This window comes from Gavia stellata, chromosome 7, assembly GCF_030936135.1.
Source record: "Gavia stellata isolate bGavSte3 chromosome 7, bGavSte3.hap2, whole genome shotgun sequence".
NCBI lineage: Eukaryota > Metazoa > Chordata > Aves > Gaviiformes > Gaviidae > Gavia > Gavia stellata.
Window position 1 is genome coordinate 26,741,183 of NC_082600.1, and position 25,455 is coordinate 26,766,637.

At 42.6% G+C, this 25,455-nt stretch overlaps 1 protein-coding gene across 1 annotated transcript in view; it reads right to left on the reverse strand.

The window, feature by feature from the left end:
* The window catches only part of TTLL5 (tubulin tyrosine ligase like 5), a 142,605-nt gene that overhangs the window by 108,175 nt on the left and 8,975 nt on the right, over positions 1-25,455 (reverse strand). Inside the window, exons 7-12 of the mRNA XM_059819381.1 lie at positions 25,350-25,419; positions 24,971-25,055; positions 9,226-9,327; positions 9,007-9,098; positions 8,467-8,505; positions 5,576-5,683 (exon numbers count right to left, since the gene is read on the reverse strand). Of these exons, the coding sequence (XP_059675364.1) occupies positions 5,576-5,683; positions 8,467-8,505; positions 9,007-9,098; positions 9,226-9,327; positions 24,971-25,055; positions 25,350-25,419 (496 nt within the window). The remainder of the gene's footprint in view (positions 1-5,575; positions 5,684-8,466; positions 8,506-9,006; positions 9,099-9,225; positions 9,328-24,970; positions 25,056-25,349; positions 25,420-25,455) is intronic.

Here is a 25,455-nt window from a genome sequence, read left to right on the forward strand (position 1 = left end):
GGAAATTTGCCTTGCACTCCAAATAATACTCCCTTTTTTAAGAGAACTTTATTTTAACAGAGGCTTTATCACTCAGTGTTATTACAGGAAATGGCCCACCAAGAGGGGACAGAATTATTCCACATGTTGGTATTCTTGTCTACTTCATGAGATGCAGCCTGCATCTGCCACAGTTTGTCATACTAGCTTGGCCGAATGTGTAATTACCTCACTTAGAGGCACCTTCTCCACAATAAGTAACCAGAGAAAGTCCATCACTTATGACTTCTCAACCTTTTTTCCTTCTACTGAAGCCTGAAGGACACTTAGTCACATTCCCAATAACAGTCTTCAGAAGTGGATTAATTGCAGGGTGCCTACACAGAATCATAGAATATTTTGAGTTGGAAAGGACCCATAAGGATAACTGAGTCCAACCCCACCGCTCCTCACAGGACTACCTGAAACTGAATCATATGACTAAGAGCATCATCCAGACGCTCCTTGAACTCTGACAGGGTTGGTGCCGTGACCACTTCCTTGAGGAGCCTGTTCCAGTGACCGACCACCCTCTCAGTGAAGAACCTTTTCCTCATGTCCAATCTGAACTTCCCCTGACACAGGTTCATTCCATTTCCTCATGTCCTATTGCTGGTCACTAGAGAGAGGAGATCAGCACCTCCCCTTCCACTGCCCCCCTTGAGGAAGTTGTAGACTGCAATGAGGTCACCCCCTCAGCCTTCTCTTCTCCAAGCTGAAGAAGCCAAGTGATCTCAGCCACTCCTCATAAGTCTTGCCCTCCAGACGTTTCACCATCTTGGTTGCCCTTCTTTTACATAAACCACTACTTTCTTTGGTGAAGAGGAGTTGGGCTCATCATCTATACCAAAATCAGACTCAGAATCATCCTTCTACTCTGAAGTCAGAAAAGCTAATAAGGCCATCTTCAAGGCTAACATCAAAGAACAGGAGTCTTGGTGCAAATTGGGCTGCCTTTATAATCCTAATCTTACAGGGTAAATAAATTATCACCCATGAAGGAAAAAGTTCTTCAACCCAACATGTGAGACCATAATGAGCCAAAAGATTAACATCCCAATAACCACCTTTGGACATCACTTAACTGCCCTTATGTCACTGAGGAAAAGAAGAGTAGATATGATGTTACTTGTTCTTCAAACTTAGGTGGCCAAATTAAGAAAATGTAGTAGCAGGTAGATCAAAACAAAAGCCAGCTGACTCCATAGATACATGGGTGCATGAGGTGAAGGAGAAAGACAGCATGTTTCCTGACTTCATTAGCCCAAGTTCTTCCAATTTCAAGCTCCTAAACTCCAACAACCTTAGCCCCAAGCAAACTAGGAGACAAGAATAACCTGATGTTCCTCACTTCAATGTTCTCATCCATCTGCTAAATACCTTAATATGTCACTACAAGAACCAATGGCAGTAGAAGTTGGAATGAGAAGTCAGGGTTGATTCAGACTTTGGTAACACAAGTCCACTGATGATAAATTGACAATGGTGGTCATTTCTTTATGGCTGTTTTTGGAAGAGTTCATTCTTCCTAGGTCTGCCCCAGCACCCTGAGAAAGAAAACTGGTGCTACCAAGCTGAGAACAGCTTCTTAAAGAAACTAGAAAGTTTCGGCAGCAACAGGGATCCTGACTCTTTCAGCTGAGCTCTAGGTGCTAAATCATCAACAATCATTTAGGTACCATTTAGAGCTATGAAGTGACAAGTAAGGAAAACAGTGCAGCAATAGACCCCTTCTCCTATAGGAGCTATCACTAGAAGACCTATCCCTTGAACTCATTTTACCCTTCAGGCTCAGCTGACAGTTTTGTTAAATTCTGAAGATATATTTATATTACAAAACCTACCTTGGCACATTGGATCAGCAAAAGATCTGTCCTGAAAGGTACAGGTCTCCTGAATCTGATGGTAGCCAGAGAACTCTAAGGATAACCTTCTTCAGATTCAAAACAGCATCTTTACATACTGGCTTTAAAGCCAAGACTGACAGTAAGGGTATAAAAATACAATGGATTAAGCTTTGCAAAAAAAGATAAGTGTAGGGAATACTTATTCTGCTTTTCCTTGACATGTCATCTATGAAACCAGAAAGAGAGATAGTATATGTATGGCTGACCTAAGTCTCTAAGCAGACACTCACCTATACTCATGTCAAGTAACTCTGCACAGAAATTCCTTATGAATCTCAAATTTTTAGTGTCCTGCAAAATTTATTATGGAGCAGGCCAGCACTGTTCAATACTGCAAAAAGCTACGATTCCCCCAAACAGGTCAACTGCTACTACTAAGAAAATTAAATGCTCACAAAGAACAGTAACATAGATGGTTGAGGACTGGTAATTAGATACAAATGAAGACTTTAAGCATTTAGCTCCAAGTCAGCACCACTCAAGTAGTACAATAGTTTGTTTGCTTTATACCATCTTCATGTAGATGTGATTAGAAGCATAAGCTTGACCAATTCAGCCTTAGGACACAGGAGCAGCTAAGTAAGAAACTCATTACTTTGGTGGAATCAACAAACATCCCTATTATGCTATACTGCCCTGCCTTCTTGATTACAGAAGAGCTGAACAGTGTCACCACTGGGTTGACTAAAACTGGGAATGAAGCAGGGTACTTAATCTATTGCTTCTTCAAGCTCATGTTTCAGCGAGTACAGAAAATGGTGCTACACTGGATGCTGGCAAAAATACGTGCTGCATCCAGTTGCCTTCATTTCATCCCCTACTAAACCATCCTACAGAGAGATTTTTCAGACTATCTGAAAGCAGGTCTCACTGCCTTTTCTAGCTTACCCAGAAGTGCTTACTCCACGAGGGAGAACAATGCAGTCTTTAATCAGCTTGGGCATAGGTATCCCTATTCTATCGCCTGCTCCCACTGAGATGTCATGGCCCTCAAAGTCAAGGCAAAATCTAGTTTCTCTTAAGAAGGCTCCAGAGGCAACCAACAACTCAGCTGGTGACCAGCTTCAGGACAATGCAGTGGTTCAGAGTCCTGCAGCATGCCCTCTGGAACTACTGGTTAAGACAATTTTTACTTGCAGCTTAGTTTTATATGAGGAATTATTAGCTGATCATAAAGAACAAAATAGAGGCTTGAGATCACATTGTTAGTAAAAATGCATGAACAAGGCTGCAACAAAATCATGTAGTACTTACAGTACTTTCTGTGATGCACATCAGAGGAACAAAACTACTGAGCATCCTAAGTCCTCTGAGAGCTGATTATTACTAGAAGGCAGTAAACAGTTCACATGACATGGCCAAAAGGGGACTCACTACATTCTTTCCACAAATCGTCAGCAGCACTCCACTTTGACATCAGAAAAAGAATCATTCTGACGTACCACTCTCACTTTCTAGGCAAGCATGGGTAGCTGGAACCATACAAGACTGTCTCACTGGTCTTATTTTAGAACATGAAGAAGCCATGAATGGAGTCTCTTCCCTTAAATCTAGAAAACAAGTATATTACATAAAAAAACATTTACTTGGGAAAGGAATGAAGGACCACAGGAGTGCTAAACTGTTAGAGAAATGAAGTGGACAACCAAATCTAGACAAATAAGTACTTGTGATTAAATATTTAGCAAGATGGTGGCAATTGTGCTGGAGTCCTATTCCCTAGAACAGCATTACAAAGACTAGAGTAGAATACACATTAGTCATATTTTTCTAGAAGCTTTCCAACCCAGGCCTACCTCTGTATCTGAAACTTAGATACAGGTTTCTGAAGTCTGAGATACTGTTCAGACAATCAGTCTTTCTCAGGACACACATGCAGTTTCATTGTTCACAGCCCAGGATGAAAAAACCAACCACAAAACAAAACACTCTTGGAAGCCTCTGCATGCTGCCTTGAAATCTTCATTCCCAATTTTGTCCCTCATGTTAACAGCTATCAACTCAGCCATTCTGAACATTTCCAGCTAGAAAAACTGCCTTTTTTACAGCACGGTTAAAAGTAGCACAACCAAAGAGTGCCAGAACAAGACACATGGATGAAGAATGAGCCATGCAGCATGACAAGGGCAGTTCAAATCCTTGGGACAAGGACCACCTCTTAATTGTGGGGGAAGGTGACAGAAAGTACTGGGCTCTGGAAATGCCTCAGGCTCCCTAGGGAAGCAGAATGGCTCCTACTTAAGCTCTCTTTCCTGGGAAGCTCTTAATTTATGTTTACACTGAAATAAATGGAACAAAACAGTTTATTTGTGGGGGAGCATCTGAGAGGGTGGTTAGTGCAGCCCTGGGGAGGCAGCAGGAAGTGGGATAACCTCAGAGCCAGGCCCAGCAGAAAGTACACTAGAAACATTAGTTTCCACATACACAGCTCAGAGGAATCTAGAAACACAACTGAGGGAGGAAAAGGGAAAAGCAAAGAGTCAGTTAAAGTTTTTTGGTGAGCTTTTTTTAATCCAGTTGATATTTCTGGAGTACCTGATAAACTACTACTTCACTAAAACTGTTATCTAACTCATAAATCCCCACGTATGCCAAGGTTCTCCAACTCTGAACAGAGGCATCAGAGTCTGTCAGAAGCAGCTAAGGCCAGAGAGGCAGCTAGTTTGGCAGGTAACTAAACAACATATCACCCATGGCTCCTCCTTGATTCTTGACTGTCTCATCACCCCCAAATATCCAAAGATAACAACATTTATGTTACAGTGTTGAAAGCTGCAGAATTTTCAATACCGAAGTGCAATGCAAGGACCACACAAATGGATTTACCTGTCACAGCTCGTTTAAATGTAATTCCCAATACCTAAACATAGGATAGCTTAAGCCAAGCTTGGTCTTTGGTTTAATCACTGACTGAGACTAATTCTAGAGCCATTTCCCCTGCCCTGAGACTCCATCTTTGTGCATGTATCCACATGAGCAAAGGGCAGCTAAGAGCAGGAGGAGGCCTCTTTAGGGAAGGTTGGGAAGCAGCCACTGGAAAGCGGGAGAAGGCACACTGTGGTACCAGCCGCTGCTTTCTGGACCTCATACCAGCATCTGCTGCCAGCGAGTTCTCAAGTCCCTTTGCCAGCACATAGTTCTGCATTCAGCTTCTGCCAGAAACAGGCTTTGACGCCACCATGCGGTACTCTCACACAAGCACAAGCCTAGAAGCATTACAACCACTGTCATTCCAGGCACTGCATTACACATTCCTCCCTGGTCCTCAGATGCATGTATGACAATAATTTAGAACTACATTGGGCTAGATGGCTCAACAGAAAATATTAATGCTCTAAAGGGTTATGTAATCATCCACAGCCATCCTTTGCAAGGGCAGTAGTGGGTCAGTAACTTCAACTTTGCAGCACTTCCCCAGTTCCCTTTTCATCATCCCATTTTCTAGCATGATATTCTGATGAACACCACTGGCACAGGAGCAACTGCGATTCAACATTCCCTGCCCTCACAGAAGCCTATAATGAGAAAAAAAAAAAATAGTATCAGGCTTCCTTGCAACAGGGAATGCATATTTCTCTGTAGCATCAGAAAGATGTAAGTTTCAAACAGTACTCAAGAGCCAATCAACAAAGATGCCCCCAGTGCCTTACCAAAGCAGCTGCCACGATGTGAAAGAAAAGTTTTACAAGCTGTGGCAATGGCCAGCTCAGCAGAAACTACAGTCTTGATGATCAGGTCCTCCACATTGGCCATCAGTGCTGCAAGGAGGGAAGGAGAAAAAAAAAAAAGGAAAAGGTAGATTGTGAAGTAACACACAATACCTAGAAAAACATGAGAATATGCACATGGGCAGATACCTTTGTGAATCAAAGCATGTGAAAGCCTATGGATAACAAAGCAATGATGTTTGGAAATCCATGCAAGTATAAGTATACAGATAGTTGCGTAAGTATCCTAGTGCAAAAACACTCACAAATGAGAATGATAAAGGTGAGTACATGTACAGTGCAAGTAAGCAGAAACATGTGGCAAGCACATCCACACAAGTCAGCTGGAGTCAGATCACTGCCCACTCAGAGTATTAGGAAGACTGAACAAGAGTGGGTTAGCGAGATAGGCCCTTAAACTACAGAGAACAAGACATAGCCACTGAGATAAAAGTCCACAAGAAAAATTTTTGTGAGATAACTGTTCTGTGATGTTGCACCTTCCTCTAAAGCAGCTGTTCCCATACCATTATTCACAAATAATTTCAAAATTATATGACTAGTGACAGCTCCCAGACCTGCTGACCTATAGACAAACTGCAGTTTGAGTACTGAAGCTCTCTCCCGCCCCTGTACGAGCCTGTAAACAGAGCTCAGGAACAGGAATCTGAGCTGACAGAGGGAGCAAAAGGCAAGAAAAGATGCACGTTAGATGTAGACCTGAATTCTACACTGGGCTTGGGATGAGTCATGCAGTAGAAAGAACACCCCACTGAGCTTCTGTTTTCAAGGGCAAGCAACAGAGAAGCGAGAGGAGGAGGGAATGAATGAACACTAGAGTCCTAGTCTGAAAAGTCAGTAGGGATGATAGGACAGCCTTCCCTACTGCTCAAGGGAGCACAAGGAAATACACAAGACCTCCAAACCCACACAGACATTTGGTAATCCCTGTCCCAAAGAACATCTAGTACAAACCACTTGACTAGAGAGCTCAATTTAGGCCTACAATCACTATTTCTCATGTTCAGATGATGACATGCAGGGACCTGAATAATAAGAGGAGCATGCAAGCAAATTCAGATGTGAACTTACAGAATCATAGAATTGTTTAGATTGGAAAAGACCTTTAAGATCATCAAGTCAAACTGTTAACCTAACACTGCCAAGTCCACCACTAAACCATGTCCCTAAGCACCTCATCCACAGGTCTTTTAAATACCTCCAGGGATGGTGACTCAATCACTTCCCTGGGCAGCCCATTCCAATATCTGACAACCCTTTCGGTGAAGAAATTTTTCCTCATATCCAATCTAAACCTCCCCTGGCACAACTTGAGGCCATTTCTTCTTGTCTTATCACTTGTTACTTGGGAGAAGAGACCAACACCCACCTCACTACAACCTCCGTTCAGGTAGTTGTAGAGGGTGATAAGGTCTCCCCCGCAGCATCCTCCAGGCTAAACAACCCCAGTTCCCTCAGCCACTCCTCATAAGACTTGTGCTCCAGACCCTTCACCAGCTTCATGGCCCTTCTCTGGACACACTCCAGCACCTCAATGTCCTTCTTGTAGGGAGGGGCCCAAAACTGAACACAGTATTCGAGGTGCAGCCTCACCAGTGCTGAGTACAGGGGGACAATCACCTCCCTACTCCTGCTGGCCACACTATTTCTGATACAGGCCAGGATGCTGTTGGCCTTCTTGGCCACCTGGGCACACTGCTGGCTCATATTCAGCCAGCTGTCAATCAACACCCCCAGGTCCTTTTCCACCAGGCAGCTTTCCAGCTACTCGTCCCCAAGCCTGTAGCATTGCACGGGGTTGTTGTGACCCAAGTGCAGGACCCGGCACTTGGCCTTGTTGAACCTCATACAGTTGGCCTCAGCCCATCGATACAGCCTGTCCAGATCCCTCTGAAGAACCTTCCTATCCTCAAGCAGATCAACACTCCCGCCCAACTTGGCATCATCTGCAAACTTATGAGGGTGTGCTTGATCCCCTCGTCCAGATTATTGATAAAGATATTAAACAGAACTCGCCCCAATACTGAGCCCTGTGGAACACCACTTGTGACCAGCTGCCAAATGGATGTAACCACATTCACCACAACTCTTTGGGCCTGGCCATCCAGCCAGTTTTTTTACCCAGCAGGGAGTGCGCCCATCCAAGCTATAACCAGCCAGTTTCTCCAGGAGAATGCTGTGGGAAACAGTGTCAAAGACCTTACTAAAGTCTAGGTAGACAACATCCACAGCCTTTCCCTCATCCGCTAAGCGGGTCACCTTGTCACAGAAGGAGATCAGGTTGGTCAAGCAGGACCTGCCTTTCATAAACCCATGCTTCTGTGCCAGAAGATGACTAAGTGGAAGCAACACAGCATGGGAATGTCTAAGTGCACATAAACATCCCAGAGCACAAAAATCTTGCCAGCCCAGACAAGGCCAGCACTTTCCAACCAGCATTCTGCCTTCCTCTGACCAGAACCAGATGCATCAGAGAAAGGTGCAAGAAGCCTTGTAATGGATAGTTAGCGAAATCTGCTTGTATTGCTCAGCAGTTTACTTAATTATTAAGAGTGCATGTTTTATACTTTAGCTTGGGGTGGGGTGTGGAAATGTATTAATATAAATAACTAAGTGTACACAGCTTACTGAAAACATGGTGTGAGCGATTGGACAGCCATGCATGCATATGATGGCACCTGAAAGCCAGATTCAAACCCCTTCCTCCAACATCTAAGTGTTCCCTAACAAAATTTGCAATACGGGCATAGCTGCTATCAGTAGTGTTACTGATGCCTCAGTATCACAGGTAATTTATCCCTTAAAGGATATACCTGGATTCTGCTCTGCAGATGCATTTACTCCCAGCAGACCTGGCAAAGGTGTGGAAAAGGGAGCTATTTTATATGAAACACAGACTGAAATGAAAACACCCAGCAAAAACCTGAGCCATGGAAAGATGACACCACATCCAAGAGTCATTCAAACTGGCACAGTTCTCCAGAGGTTGGTCATTCATCAGACTGAACAGGCCATGGGAGCAGTAGAGGGAGGGAAGCTTTTAGAAGGAATGGAATGACCTTAAGAAACGGGAAATGTACGTAAAATATTAAGAAACACACCCTGAGAAAGGCTCAGAATATTATTTGCAAAAGGGAGGGGGTAGGCTTTTATCTCTAGGGATAGAACTCATTTTGGGGGACAGAGAATAAACGCACAGCTCTAGTGAGTAAGCTGTAAGGAACAATGCTTCCCTCCACCCTGCTCTGGTGCTAAATGGGACTCACTGGGGCTCTTCCCCGACTTCTTAGGATTCACGCTAGTGAGGTGATTAAGATCCAAAAAAGGAATAGAAGAACAAGATCTGTACTGACCTGCAGTGTCTCTCCCCTCTTGTTTTAAGTACCTCAGCATTGCACTCATGCTCCATTTGTTTCCGTAATCCTCTACTTCAGGATCATCACAGCTAAAAATAAATGAAAGAAGCAAGTTGACACCATTAGCCTACCTCTATGGACTTGCACCAGCCTTAGACCAACTTAGGTAAATTGACCCAACCTCTAGTGACAGAGTTCCATTTCCCAGCCAAGTACCTGACATAATCTCCACTCTTCTTGTTGACACTGTAGTTGGTCAGATGCATGAATTGGTTTTTAATGTTCTTGGATGCCTGGTCATACCTCACTGTTGCAAACCTGTGAAGAGGGATAAAGATTCACAGTACTTTTTGAACAAGTGACATGCTTGCTTAGTATGACCTACTACACAGACCACTCAACAACAGCAGCTAGGGAGAGAAGGCATGTAAAGAGACTTCATCAAATGCAACCTCTCCTTACAAAAAATACAGTCTATTCTCAAGGGCCACATCCAGGTGCATTTAGTCTCTTTTTCAGTGTCTTAGAACAGGGAGCTCCATTTGTTCTCCTAGGAGTTTTCACAGCCTAACAGTGTGCTAAGCACATTTTTTCTTGACCGCTTAGATTTGTGGTCCTCGAGCATTCTGACCAAACAGACCACTTCACTTTAGACAGTCAGTGTCACAGCCCCTTCAATTTCACAATAGGACCTACCATGAATAAGTAAGATCCACTGGTCCTGGGAGATGCACACATTCAGAGCAATCATACTACACATGCATACCACAGTCAGTATTTCCTGAAGTCTCATAAAAACACAGCTCAGTTCTTGTGTACTCCAGGATGCCGTAGGAAAGGCAGAGTGTGGGAACAGATTTCTACCGCCAACAACTACGCAGCCTACAACTGCCAATCCTCTTTCTCCAGAGGCATCCAGGAAACCAGGTATAACCTGCAGGCCAGACCAATTTGTCCAACAAGGCAGCATCTGCTCCAAGGTGCTGTCATTCTCAGCGAGTATGCAGCCCTTCCATATCTCAAAGATGTCACCTAGCTGTGTACAAGGAAAGGGACTGTAGGGAAGATCGCAATCAGGAGCGAGACACTGCTACAAGCTTATCTAGTCTCCGTATGAACCCTTTTACAGCCAACAATACCACAGTTAAATCAGACTGTTTATTATGGAAACAGTGGTAACCTCCTGATTAAAAGGCGTTACCTGTACTGTAACCAAGTACCCCATCACCACTCCCTTAGCTATACACTACCATCACAGATGTTTGTGTTGAAATGAATCAAAGAATTGATCCAACTGAAAAATAGCCCAGGATTTTGTTTTGTAAGACGTTTGAGAGATTGTTTTGTTTTGTTTTGTGTTGAGGGGGACACAGAGGGAAAAGGATGTAAGAGGAAGAAGGGTGCAAAAGGTCAAAGGTCAATCAGCTCCCTGATCCAGCTACAAAGTTATAAGTTGATAAGCTTCTTTTTTCCCCTCCTCTCCAGTGGCCACACAGACTTAAGCTATCTATACCCTCTTTCATCAGCTATCCACCTTCATTTTACCTGCACAATACCAGCACAAGAGTGTCTGTCCTGCACAGCAAGCCATCTACAACAAGCCTTTTTTGCTAAGCTATTTATCAAATCAGATCGGTTCACTGCATGGGTAAAGAAATGCTTGTGATGACACAATACAATGGACACCATAAGCCCCTGAATGAGCACAGGAATACAGCACAAAATTGCACTCAAACAATTTAAACAGTAATCTTATCAACAGCACACCTCTTTAAGAAAAGGTTGAATGAATGCTGAAACAATATAAGCTTCTGGGGGAGGGGAAGGAGCTTCCTGCAACCGTTACTACAGTTGCCAGTGCTAGCTCTCCATTCCAGTTTGCACTGCACAGCCAGAGGGGAACTGATCATACACCTATGCCAGGAAAGGAAAGGGTCAACATGAGAATGGTAACAGCAGCCAGGAAGAGTGCAGGACTTTCTCTTGATAGCTATGTCAATTTAAAGTGTTTAAAATTACATCTTGTGCAAAAGTTGCTTTCTAAACATGTAAGTTGCATGATCAGCCTTTGTCAATAAGGATGCAATGCAGCTGAAAGCTCATCACTTGCTCAGTTGCACACTCCAGGCATTCTACTTGATCTGCTCCACAAATTACATAGCCACAGGCAAGTCAGATCACTTCACAGATCTGACTGAACAGCCACTTGAGCAAATATAGAAAGATACCAATCAACTTTCAATCAGACACAGGTACACCCTCTTTCAGACATAAGAAAGGAGAGCGTCAGGATGCAGAGTCAGGACAGAAAAAGGGCAGTGCCACCATTCTGGGAGCAGGCCACAAAACAACTTTTAAAAAAAATAAATCCAACATTAAGCAGAGGATAATACTATTTGTGGCAACATTTGCAAAATCCTGCATCCGGACAAGGACATGCCATCAAGTTAAATATAATGTAATAGAATAGTTCCAGTTGGAAGGGACTTACAATGATCATCTAGTCCAACTGCAATCATTTTCTCATTCTGCATGTAATCAATTCATGTTTCAACACATATTTTAGGCCTCAGACTTTGGATAAAAATAAATAAAACAAAAGATCACGGGCAGAATCCAGGGCATCTGGTTGGCAGAATGACCAGTATGAGCCACTGCTAACAACCACAGCTCAAAACAGCAAGCATGTTCTAGTTCCAAAAACCAAAAAAAATCAACAAGAGAAAAACCACTACCTTCTTCACTCTGACCATCCTCCTATATGACAATAGCTTAAGACGACAATGTCTCAAAAGATATAAAGGAGAGTAAGAAGGTAAAGCGGAAGTCAGACATATGCTATCCTAAGAAGCCCTGGCAGGAGGGAAAGTACGTACCAAGGAGAGCAGGGTTAGTTGCAAGAAAAGGGGATTAGATTTAGGTGAAGCCTCAAAGCAGGAAAACGGAGGCAGTGCTCAAGAAAAATGGAAGAGGGAGAGAGGGAGGTGACTGTGGAGCATCTGGCTGTGCAATGAAGTTAGTATCCAGAAAAGTGTGCATCCCCAATTTGCTCTCTTCATCCTTCCCCTATTACTTTCCCTAGTTTAGAAGCAGCTGAACTGTACAAGGACATCTAATAAGTTACACAAAAAAGTCCTTCCTTTAGAAAGAACGGCCAAAAAAAATATCTCATTTCTCAGTGAAAATGAAGCCACTACTGCCCTCACTTGGTAGCCATTTTAAGAAATATCTCTCTCTCCACAAGAACTATGCCAGCAAATCAATGAAGATGCTCACCAGAATAAATCTATCCTTAAATACACAGATGGGAGCAGGAAAAAAAAAAAAACAAACCACCATGATGTAACTAACTCTAAGCAGCAAGGTTAAAAAAGTGAAAAAAATTTTGCACCATATTTTTCTGAGCTTCAACTACATATGAAGCCAGAGCAGCTGGCAACAGAAAAGAGTTTGGAAGTTTGGATCCCCTTTCCATGTATTTCCACAGCTTAAAGTATTTGAATTTCTTTTCAGTTTAACCATAAGTTTCCTGGATTTAGCACTTCTGTTTGGAAAATAGTGACAACAGCCCTATCATGTATTTTGTTCTTAATTATGATTTCATCATCTCCACCTTAACAATCATTTATTGGCAGTTGCTGAAAGCATTTGTTGATAATATGCTTCAGCCAGATCCTGGAAGATACTGAGCACAAGCTGCAAGCTATTCAAAAAGTCATGGCTCCCTTGATACTTTGAAGCAGAGGGCAGTTAGGTTCACCAAGCTTATCAACTTATTTTTTTAATTATGCACATAATCTGAACTACGAGGATATGAACCCTTGGCAGACATAGACAATACTTCTAAACAACAGTATTTTTTTTACTTTGCAAATGCTTGCATTAGCTTCCTTGTACAGAGACTGTCCTCAATTATTAGGTGGTCTGAGCTCCACGCCCATAGGATTTGTATTTCCACGGAAACTAATTATTCAGAAGGGATTTCAATGTGTTCTAGAGCCCTCAGTACATAAACTTTCTCTTCTACTAGGATACTGTCATCTTAAGGGACATCATGGGCCAGTTCAGCAATGCATAAAAAAACCCACAAAACATGAAATGGCTCAAATCTACTATCAAAAAACCCCAAGCTTTAGACAGAATCAAATGCCAACTTAATACACTCTCCAAGAGCTGGTTTGACAGTGTTACTAGCCTCATGCTAAGTACAAGTCTGCAAATGGATAATCCAAGTTATTTCTAGAGCCTCTATCAATAGCCTCTGGATGTTAGAATGGTGACAGATCACAAGTACAACAGTGCCAATAGCCCACACCCCTTACACTGTATTTTGCACTTGCTTGGGATGGAAGATCGTTACTACCACAAATACCAGTTACGATTACCTTCAGTACTCTATAGTTCTACAGCTTTTCATACTATACTTCACTGTATCTTTCTTCCACTGTAGTAACAAGGCTATTCATCCACCACACTTTTTCTCTCCTGGCAAGACAAGAGATTTGCACACTACAAAATGTCTTGCTTCAACAGGAATTTACAGGTTATTTTTACAGACATTAAGGTCATAAGAATAGGCCTTACAGTAAGATTGGAAAGTAGGAAAACTTCAATGCTTGTAAAATCTTCTAGGTGTTAACCTGAGATTAGAATAAACTCTTGAGAAATCTTAAAATCTTTCAGAGGATGATTTCATTCCGGGCCCCCACTCTTTTACAATTTCATTCCAGGTTACTTCCAAGAATAGAATATTTGTCACCTAAAAGATAAGGGCCAAGATCCTAAAAGCAATTTAGAAACTATATGGTAAGGTGGCACAGAAAATAAAGGGCGAGCCTGATGTTCTCCTCATAACACAATTTACCACAAGCACATGCAACATTCTGCACGAGCCATTTCCTAAGCACTAAAGGCTTCATGCCCAGGTATCTCATATTGCCATAATCCATCCAAAGAGTGATGAAGGCACAAATAAACGAGGCCAGGTCATCATCTGCCAGGATAGGACTGTTTCCTAGCCAAAGTATTACTCATGGATGCTGCTATGTGGGAGCCTGCAATCAGCCAGGAATCCAAGAGTACTCCTAAACTGGAGGCTGGACTGTCCACATGCGGAGGTGCATCTTCAGCCAAAGGAGACTATTCTATCAAATTAAACTCTTCAAAACACTATCTTCTGCTCACTAACACCACCTCTTTCTTGCTCTGCTTCAAGCAACTCTTATTTTCCCCCACTGTGATCTGATCCTGTCCAAGTTCTAGACTACTCCATAGGCTTTGCAATGCAGAGACCCAACACACTTAACACTGCTGCGTATTGCTGGTAGTTAAGTTTGTGTGGTCTGAATGATTCAACAACTGGATCCACATTGCTTTGAATTCTTACAAAGAATTTTCCTGTAGGACTTGTCAAGTGAAAAAAATAAAATCTAGGAACAGGTGAAATTTTCCACTATTAGTCGGACAGGAAGGTTTCCTGCCACTTCAGTGCATTCTCCTGACCCTACCTCATCTAAACCAGCAGTTCTCCTTGTTAACAATGTGAAATATTATAGAGGTAACCAAGAAAGGGATGGATGTCTGTTCTGTATCCACCATCAACGGAGTTTTGGCCTGAATTCAGATTTGCTTTCTCCATAACGCAGGTTCTAACCACAAGTTTTCAAAGTTGGATTTCTCCTGTGTTGGCTGAACTCTCTCTTTCACCTGCCAATGGACTTGGGCGGGGGGGGACCATGACAGGCAGAGGATGCAGGAGGAATGGTCCCCTATCACAGCATTAACCTGGGTCACCTCTGAGATATGTATTACACAGATATAATATAGCTCACAGCAGCAAGGACACAAGAAGCACTTTCCCCTGTCTTGATGTTATGTACTGCTTGTATTCATTGCCTAAATTGAACAACAAGTGATATCAAAGATACTCACTTTCATTAACTTGTTTCCCTGGCCTTACTGCACTCCCATTCTCCCAAAGATCGTCCCCTTCTAATGAATCTGGTCATTTTAAAATATGAGGCAAGATATAAGTTAAGAAAATTAAAGACACCTACTAACATAATATACAGGAGATTAGATTCCAAAAGCCTCTAAACAGAGATATTGTGGGAGAGCTTCTACCCCAAAACTACAGCTGGAAATAGGAAAGGTTAAACCAAGGTTGACTGTGCACTGTTCAGTTTCCACACAAACTGCTGCCAGCAATACAGCCTCCCAGGCTGAAGTAGCAGCAACCATATTGTGAACAGCCCTGGCAGCCTCCCTCCCTTTCACTGCAGCTTCTCTTTCCTCAGCAGGACAGAGGAGATGCCCTTCATTTCTGAATTTGAAACTTAGAATAGAGAAGTGATACTCATACATTCAATCATTCTGGCACACCTGCCCATGTCTCAGCTGGTCACAGCCAAGTCATACAGGTGCACACCAGCTCGGATGAAGGCAACAACCAGTTCCCTTCACCAGCAACTACACACTGCTACAGAGCTCACCTTCAACAACAGCACACGTGCCTTCCCTCTGGCTGCACTTTGAGAGAGGGGGAAACAGCAGTCAAAAGCAAGCAGTGGGGTGGCAGTAGTGGCAGCAGGTGGCCTGGGCAGCAGGAACAGTAAGGATTTCTCTCTTGATTTTCTAATTCCTTCAGACTCCAGAAGTACTCTCAACCTCCAGACTAACATTACACCACCTACAGGCATCCCAACTCTCTGCCTCCCTGCCATGCTTCAGACTTCCCCTGTTAAAAATCACCTTTGGCATTCAGATACTGAAAGATTACTGCCCTCCCTCCTCATCTTGTAAGAGTTCACTATAAGCCTAATAAGCAAGCTTAAGCTCCACCTTCAATAGGCCACCTACTCCACGAGTGACATGCAGCACTTTTCCCTGTTGACCTAGCAATCTACAAAACATGTCACAGACCCCACACTTCTCTCCAGAAATCCCCAAATCCACCACACCACACCAAATTTTGGCTGGCCCCTAACCCACACCCTTACACTGCCTTGACCCAAACAACCTACCCTTTTACTGTCACACATTCAGGCAGTACAGTACACAAGGGTTTGTACACCGCTCTTTGCCTTATCCTCAGCATTACTTCAGGAAATTAATTGACCACAAGGTAAAGTTTGTCATATGCAAGTAATTTTGGAAATACATAAACTGGATCATTAAATATTTACAGAAGATGTTACGTGGTTTTGCACGAAACTTGGCAGCTCTGGAATGCTTATTTGAGACATCTAGCCAGGGCCTGGGAAAGGAGGAGGAGAAGAGAAAAGACCCTGGAGTGGGAAGAAGGAAAGAATAGTTAATCCCTTTTCTCTCAAACAAGTGCTACAGAAAAAGCACACATTATGATAGCCTTTTCCACGACTGCACAGAGTTCCTGCCTAAATGTCCTGGAAATAACCAGTGTAGTGTTTCTATAAGCACGCTCCTCACATTTTATGCTTGGAGTCACTTCCTCAGTCCCTCTTCCCTCTCCTCCCCATGCATTAGACTTTGGATTTTCTGTTAGTCTAATAGCTGCCACATTGTTTGAGAAACTAAGGCCACATAGAAAGTTGTTTGCACCATTCAATTCTCTTTACGGTTCCCACGAAGTGCTGTTAAAATCAGGATGAAAAGAAATAAGACACCCTAAGGGAATTGTTCAATGGACTAGAACTGGTAGAGGAGAACTACAGATATTTTCATTTTTAACACTATCAAGGACTGGACTCCAAAATGCCACCTGTGACCCAGTTCCCTTGCAGTACAGGACAGAAAACAGAAGTCTAGAGACCTTCACAATCCTCTCATCTCCAACATGAATATTTTCCACAGCATTCACCTGATATATCATTTAGCAACTAAGTATGAATAGGAGCCAAAGCTTGTAAGGGAATTACTAAACATAAAAAGGAGTTTTGGTGACATCTCTATGATGGCAGAGTTTCTCTAACCAAAGTCGGATAAAATTATTCAAACAGTTTTATTTTAAAGAACAAGATCCAGGAGCAGTTTTACCAGATGTCTGCAGGAACAGGAAAAAAGACTATTTTCCTTTTTTATCTTCTCATAACAAATTTGCAAGTTTTTGGCTTATGCACTGCCATTACAGGGTTTTGAACCTATGGAGCATAAGAAAACACCATGAGGGTGACCAAGCACTGGCACAGGTTGCCCAGAGAAGTTGTAAAGTCTCCCTCCTTGGAGATATTCAAAAGCCATCTGGACATGGTCCTGGGCAACGGGCTCTAGGTGGCCCTGCTTGAGCAGGGGTGTTGGACCAGATGACCTCCAGAGGTCCCTTCCAACCTCAGCCACTCTGTGATTCGGTGAACCTCTTCTATTCCGTTTCCCACATTCTCTAGTTTCTCATTGTGCAGACTGTCACTAAGAGTTGCCCAGCCTCTCCGATTCTTTAGTACACTGACCCTGCCTGTTAGGCACAAGAGTAGGGTCATGTAGTTATGCCCAGAGACCCACTATGCCTGGGTAGATCACCCTCTGCTACCCAAAGACAGACTCAAAGGACTGGGGGGGCGAATAAAATTTGAGAAACATGAAAGATCAGGAGGGGTTTATAGAAGGGGTTTATAGAAGAGATCAAAAATGAATTTTCTAGTTAGTATCTAGCTACCTTTCATTCAGAATTTCCTAAAATATGCAAATATGCTATCAAGAAGACAGGATGCTGAAGCCAGCAAGACACACTTCTTTCTACTGGAGAATGGTGATATGCTATGTCAATATTATAACTACATCACTACAAGATATACAAATATTTCTCAAGGAGTAATTTTTCCACTTTAACACACAACTCTTTCAACCAAAAGAGCAGTATTGATGAAGCCTAACAAGAGTAGGTTGTTCAAAATGAAACCCTTATCCAAGGACCCTAACTAAGGGCCACATCCTATACCACAGAGAAGTGTCTAGCTACCTGCCATGGGAACCAGATTTAACAAAGGGCATCACCAGGCTGTAACTTAAATATATGTAGTAAAAAACATAAAAAATACATTACATATATATAAAAATATATATAGTAGGCTTCCTTGCAACTCTCAAACAGTAGCAGCCTGAGGCCCAACTACCCCATTTTACAGAAGAAAATTCAAGGTAAAAAAATACAGTCTAAAATCAGGTAACAGATGTCTGTACAGGCAGTAAATTTCTATTAAAAGACATAGACAGATAGACAGATCTTTCCCCTCAGTGATTCAAACCCTGCTTATCTTAATTAAGCAGCAAGGAAGCAGCAGAAGGTCTCCTGGCTTGATGCACTATCCACTGGTCCAAAGTCCAGTAGGGACATCTAATGAAAAACACTGCTCCACAGCTTCTGTGCAAGGCAATGTCTGCTGAAGTGGTTGTAGTCTGATCCCAGGTGTCCATGCAGAAGTGAGTTACGCTCCCTAAGAAGCAGAGGCCAGCCAAGCAGGGTTTACTGCAAGGGGGATAGGGCTGCTGCGGCTGCCTCAGCCAGCTCTGGCCTAAGCGCAGCCTGTGAGGTAATGTGAACTCCTTGGCTCGAAGCAAGCACCTGAATTCTTCGGAAACCACAGGAATCCAGCACAGAAAAGGTAAATATCCCAGCAGAGCCAGTGATAATTAGGAAGCCAGGCTACCGAAGGAGAGGGCGCTGCGAGGCTGAGGGGTGTGAGCTCAGGCGGCAGGATGGCAGCTGGTGGCAGCTGCCGTGAAGCCCGGCTGTCTATCCCGCCATTACAGGAACTCTCATGTTCCTCTGGCAAGTCTCCCCCAGCTGCTGCTCCTTGGGCACTTTGCAAGAACATTTGGTTTTCAGCTCAGTTTTGCCCTTTTTTTTAAATTTATTTTTCAAATTCAGTGTAAATCTGACTAAGAAGTTCCTGCTGGGCTAGGACCCTTCCAGCCATTCAAGCTCAGAAATAAGGCTGCCTAAACCTGCTGGTTTAGGCAAAAAAGTAGGCTATAGAGAATTCTCCCCAAAACAAGGAGCCATTTCACTATGAATTCCTCACACCATGTGTGAAGTCCCCATTATGTCCGCAGGCACCAAGCAAGACAGGTCCACCAGGCTCCTTTCTGTCCCACAAGGAGGTACACTGAAGGAGGTACATGGGAGAGAGAGAGGCGTCCCTAGTTGGCAAAATGGCGAAGGCTCACAAACAGCGCAAGCTATTCCTGGCCCCATGTCCTCTTCAGCTGTACTTCAGGCACAAGTCAGGCTTGTTATTCTCTCCTTGCAGGGATGCCCCTCCAAAAACCACCATAATCCACCTGCTCTAAGAGCAGCCTTGGGACTTCCACATAACTGGGATTGGTGAGTCACCTTCAAAAGCATGTCAAAGCTTGTAATTAACACTGTATCAGAGAATCCCTAAGGTTGGAAGAGACCTGTAAGATCATCGAGTCCAACCATCAACCAAACACCACCATGTCCATTAAACCATGTCCCACAATGCCTCATCCACACGTTCCTTGTAGTTTATTAACAATGCACCTCTTACTCATACTAGGATATGAAAGGTATGTCAATAAATATATTCCACCACACATTTTGGAAGTCTCAGATAAATAAAACTACCTAGATTTTTAACGTATGATCAGATGACTGAGTTACACCCAGGCACCCTGAGTTACACTCAGGCAAACCTGGACCAAGCTTGCCAAGACCACCTCATTCTCCAAACCTATGCCTTCGATGCAGAGGTCCCAGCTACAGTTCTCCAGGCTGTGAATCACAGATGGGCAATCTAAATTATAACTGTCCTTTCTAGCACCAAGTTGCTAAGTATTTGCCAATTTAACAGATGTACGGCAGCACACTTTGTCAACTTTTTAAAATATGTACTAGAAAAAGTGTTCAACATCACATTTTTCAATCCCACAGACAAGGATCTTAAGTCACCCAGTGCTGCTTTATAGCTTAAGCACAGCTTCAGTCTTGTTTCAAACCTCAAGAAAGAAAAAAAAAAACCCACACCCCACTCCCTTCAAACAAACAAATCTATTAGCAGCATTGCTTCTAGAGGTGGACCAGGCCCAAAATATACAAAAGGAGATTTGATAGAGTTTGAGGGAGGCAAGACCAGAAAAGTAGTATTGTAATGAAAGATGCAAACATAGCACACATTCACTAATACCATTCTTAGTAACTCTCCAGAAGTCTGATACCTGACTCTGCTGACCTAAGGCTCTGTGCCTACGGCTCTGTCCCTACTAAATACAGCTTATTCCACAGGGAGTGGGGTGAAAATAGCTACAAAAGGAACCTACTCAACTTCAGTACTTCCTAAATTCTACTCAATGTTCTTTAGGGGATAAACAAAAAAAAGCTTTGAGGTCAATATCTTCCTGAAAAATTGCATTAAAAAAACAGAGAACCTTGGCCAGAGCAAGCCAAACAGTTATTCAGTACTTCCAGCACAAATCAAACAACAATAGCTGAAGGCTTTGTTACACACCTCTGGGTACATACCCTTCACGTCTCCTTCAAAGGAAACTTTTTCTTTACTCTTCCACATGGGAAGTGAAACACAAGTTACACATGCTGGATCCATAATCCCTTTCTTCTCAGCACTGAAGCCTTGAATTCTACTCTAGATCATGTCATGACAAGTCTATCTGTGCCAAGAGAAACCAGGCCTAAGGAAGTATCTAGTCAAACATCACAAGTGTGTATTACACCAAGTCTGCTCCTTTTAAAAATCATTACATCTTATCGTTTCCTGATAGCACTCCTTTTCTGGTAGAGGTCACCAACTTTACTGAAACAGTCAGGTTCCTCTTCTCTTTGGAATATGCAAAGCATAACACTGGAGGGAAACTTTACCTTTCAGACAGACTAAGAAAAAGGGAAAAAAAATTAAGAGAACAACCCAGAAGAGGTCATCCTGACTGCACTTCAGAGACTACTTACCTTCAGAAAGCAAACTCAAAACATGGAAGTCACCATAGTGTACCACAAGTACTAGTGGAGGTCCCGAAAACAGATTCCTTTGTTCTGCTGGTGGGTTTCCCCTTAGATTGCTTCAACATCACCTTTGATTCCAGGCCCTGATCTTACCTCCCAGCTCTCCGCTACAAATTGCTTCCACTCTTAAGCTGTGTGGGTTTTTTTTCTTAAGTAAAGAATAAAAACCAGCTTCTACTCCCAAAGGTTAAAGCATTCCCCCCTCCCCACACAACTGAAGTTTTGTCCCAGCTTTAAACCAAAGCATTACACTGTGTGAGGCAATAAAAGGGTCTCTCCCAGCACTTAATGCGCACTATTAAATGGAAGGCAGAAAAGCTAAATAGGAAGCCAGAACCCAGTAGCTCTAGGTTCCTTACCTCTCACCAACTGAATTTGCAAATCCAGGGTATGGGAAAAATCCAAATCACTAAAGCTAAAGATGACTACTGCCATCTGGAGGCCATACAGAACAGCCCACCTAAAGTTTTCTGTCAACCTCTGCTCACTCTTGAGTGTTGTCCTCCAAAGACAGCTTGCCAGCACTTGCTGCACAAACATATCACCTCTACAGCCCTAGAAGAAGAGAAAATCTTAAGAGTAATGAAAGATGTTGGTTGCAATAAATTCATACCTATCACGTGAAAGCATTCAACTGCAAGTCTTTTGTAACAAGCCTGTAGCCGTAGCTGACACTACAGCTGAAATTGCTCAGTGGGCAGTTGAAGCTCAGCAACAGAACTAGAGTTGCCCTCCAGAGTCAGGACCATCCCCTTGGATCACAGATTACATCTCATTATTCCCTCTACACCAGTCCCACAGCTGTACTGGTACTGCTGACCGTATCACAGAGCAGCATTAAGATACCTAGTGCCACAGTTAGTCTCCATATACTAGCTACCTCTCACAGGAAGCTGTAAGACAGGATGCAGTTTGAAGGAAAGGGTAACTACCATTAGTAATACTGTGGTGTCCTGTACATATATGTTCCACTTGTCATGTATGTGGACGCCATGTGCTCTAGATTTTATAGTTTAAACAAATGGAATCTAAACATGTATAAGACTTAAGGATTTTAGAACACTGAAAGTGATTTGCAAGTATTACTGACACATGGGATCTTACTAAGATGGAGAGTCCAGAATTGTTGAGATTGATGCTTCTGGATGGATACCCAGAAAGAAAAGTTATTTGCTCAGGGTTGACTACAACACTGTTTCAAGCTCTAACGGTGAATAGTCTGAATGTCAAAAGAACAAAGAAATTCAGCCAGCCAGCATCCAGATTATCAAGTAGGAACACTGATTCACAAACTCAAAGAAACCAGATCATTGAAACCTTTTACCTAGGAGAGCCCAGGTGATCTACAGTATTGCTACCAGTAGGAGCTCTGGACTATTATCTTCCAGGAAAGTATTTCCAAGCACATGAAGGATAAAATGATTATTGGGAACAGAAAACACAAATTTTCCCGAGAGCAAATCACATCTGATGCCTCCCGATTGCCTTCTAGGATGACATGAATGGTTCTGGGGACAAAGGGAGAGCAGTGGATGGCATGGCTCAAGACCTGAGCACTCAAATGGCCCCTGTAAAGCTAGAGAAATGGGCTAACAGAACCCTCACGAACTTTAGCAAAAGCAAATGCAAAAGTCTTGCACCTAGGAGGAATAACCCTGTTCAAAAGTACAGGCTGGGTGGATAGAAAGCAGCTCTGCAGAATCAACAAGCAGTCCTGGCGGACAACAAGCTGAACATGAATTAGCAGTTTGCCTTTGCAACAATGAAGGCTAACTACATGCTGAGCTGTATCCACAAGAGTGTAGCCAGTAAGTTGAGGGAAGTGATTAGTACCTCTTATTCGTGAATGCTTAGCAAGCACTGGACACACATCTGGAACATCATGTCCAGTTATGAGTCCCCCAGTACAAGTAGAAGTACTGATTAAGTGGTGCAAGTCTGGCAGAGAGCTATTAAAATGGGCTGAAAAACATGATGTACAAGGAGAAGCTGAGGAGAAAAGGATTGTTTAGCCTGCAGATAAGAAGGCTAAGAATAGATCTAACTGCTGTGTTCAACTCCTTAATGCATGGCTATAAAGACAGAGCCAGACTTTTCTCAAAGGTGCATAGCAGAAGGGCAAGAGGCAACAGTCAAACTGCAACAAGGAAAATTCTCATTAGATACAAAAAACACACACACATTCACAGTGAGAATGGTCAAACGTTGGAACAGGTTGTCAGGAAAGACTATGGAATCTCCATTCTTGGAAGATACTCAAAACTTTATGGATGGCATAAGGCCGTAGAGCACCAGCCCAAAGTTTGAAGAAGGTCTTGTCTTGAGAAGGAGGTTGGATTAAAAACATCCAGACTGCCCTTCCCACCAAAATAATTTGATGAAGCTATCTTAAGGAATTCACTAGAACTGTCTGACCAGTGTATTTCAGACAAAAGAATATACTTATTTCCTTCTTCATTTCCTTCCCTAGGCCTTTAATATGACTAGAATTGTTAAAAGGAAAAAAAGCATACACATCCCCACATACACTTCACCCCCAGGCAAAACATGTTACTCTACTGTCAGAGACAAAAATGCTCTCTATCATGGAATTGGCACACTTGCCCCCAAACAGAGTAGAACACTTGCCTCCTACACAGATGGATTTTTCCAGAAGTAAACTCCTCTGTTACAACAAGATCAGCAGAACTACCTTTAAGACATTAATGATGGTGCAAATCCTATTTTTGAGGCCTGCTATGCACTGCCCATTTTCAGAACATCCTAGCAATCTACTGATATATTCACAATCAATGATCTTGTTTCCCTCTTCACTTTCCAATAACGTGTTGTATTAGCAACTTAACAATTTAATTGCTGATTCCAAGAGAAAAGTCTTGCATGCCAGGCATGTTTAAGGCTCCTTTTCTAAAGTGAATATAGTTGTCAAGTTTTCCACTGCCCAAGATGAGCTACCCCTTCCAGCCCCTCTTTAGGCAAACAATCTGTTTACATTATCCTTGCAGGCAGAAGCACATCACAACACACATAAAGGGGATCTGTTCATCAATTTAAAGCAGGATATTTCTTGTGGGATCATTATTAATACACCCTTTTGGATTCAGTATCTGCTTTGGATAAAGATAAGGTAGATTCAGTATTTACCTAATTGAGAGACATGCAGGCTTGAACCCCAGAGATATTCTTTCTGGGTACATCAGATGTGCTTGTAAGACAGATTAAGCAGTGCTTAAAACTGTTGCAGAAGACAGTGCTATGATGCTCTCTTCTCAAACACCACTACAGTTAAGTTTCTGATCTATTGGAAATTCAGAGGGGTGATTATTTCAAATTTATTAGTTACTATAGACAGGTATTTAGCTAAACTTCTGTGATGAAGAGAAACAGGTATTTTTGGTAGATAAGTGTTCCTACTGGGAATCTTAAGTATCTTTCATGACTTACATGCAAAAGAAAATTGACATCTTGCAGGGTAAAAACAGTGAACTAGTCTAAACCCACTTACTTGATACTGTAGAAAATACACAAATACTGACCTAAAATTTAGAAAAGCAGTTGAAAGTATTAAAACAAAGGCCAATACAGCTAACAACAGGTCTCCAACTGCTTTTGTCTTTAGGATTAAACAGAAATTGAGAAAGTTTAGATTCCCTTCATCTCATCTCAGGATGGAGAAGGGGCACAAATGCACCCAGAGTCTAAAGAGGTTTCAAAAACCCAACCTTGAGAATGAATACACCAAAGATGGTGTGTGTGGCCATTCAACCCTTAAGAGTTGAAAACTTGCTTTATTTATTACATATGTAATAAAGTACCTCACTAAAGATCCTATAATTTATATAAAGAAAACTGATGGGACACAGCATGATAAAGTATCATATATTTAAGCTCTGCAGAACTCCCTAACTGGCACTTCCCTCATTTGCTATTGTGTCAGGAGTATAGAGGCAAGCCAAGACATCTCTGGATCACCAAGTGCAGGTACACTGAGAAAGAAGAAACCTCCCCTACCTGGCCAATCCTTCCTCGTAGAGATAGATGACAAGTGGATCATAGGATGTAACCAGAACATAGAGGCGCACATCGAATTTGAAATCTGAAATACAGTTGTCAAGTGTCAGCGACTGCAAACATCTTTCAGACATCACATCCATTTGAGGAATTTCAACAGACCCTGAGAGCAATAAACAATTATCTGCTGCTGACATAGGTGCCTGAAGCTTTCCCAGTTGAAAAGCTTCCAGATTTTAAGGAATTCTCTAGTTACATTTTTCCAGTACTAGAGGAAGATAAACCACTCAATTATTCAACTAAACTCCTGCAAAGTTTGCAGAGATGCTAAGGTGTGGGGCTGGGGGAAGAGAGAAAAGCAATTCCCAAGCACACTCACCATCTATGAGCAGGGGGTTGCTGATGTAACGAGAAACCAGGATGTTGTCTTCCAGGACAATCTGGTTTGGCTACAGAAAAACAGAGAATCCAAGAGTGAAAAAACC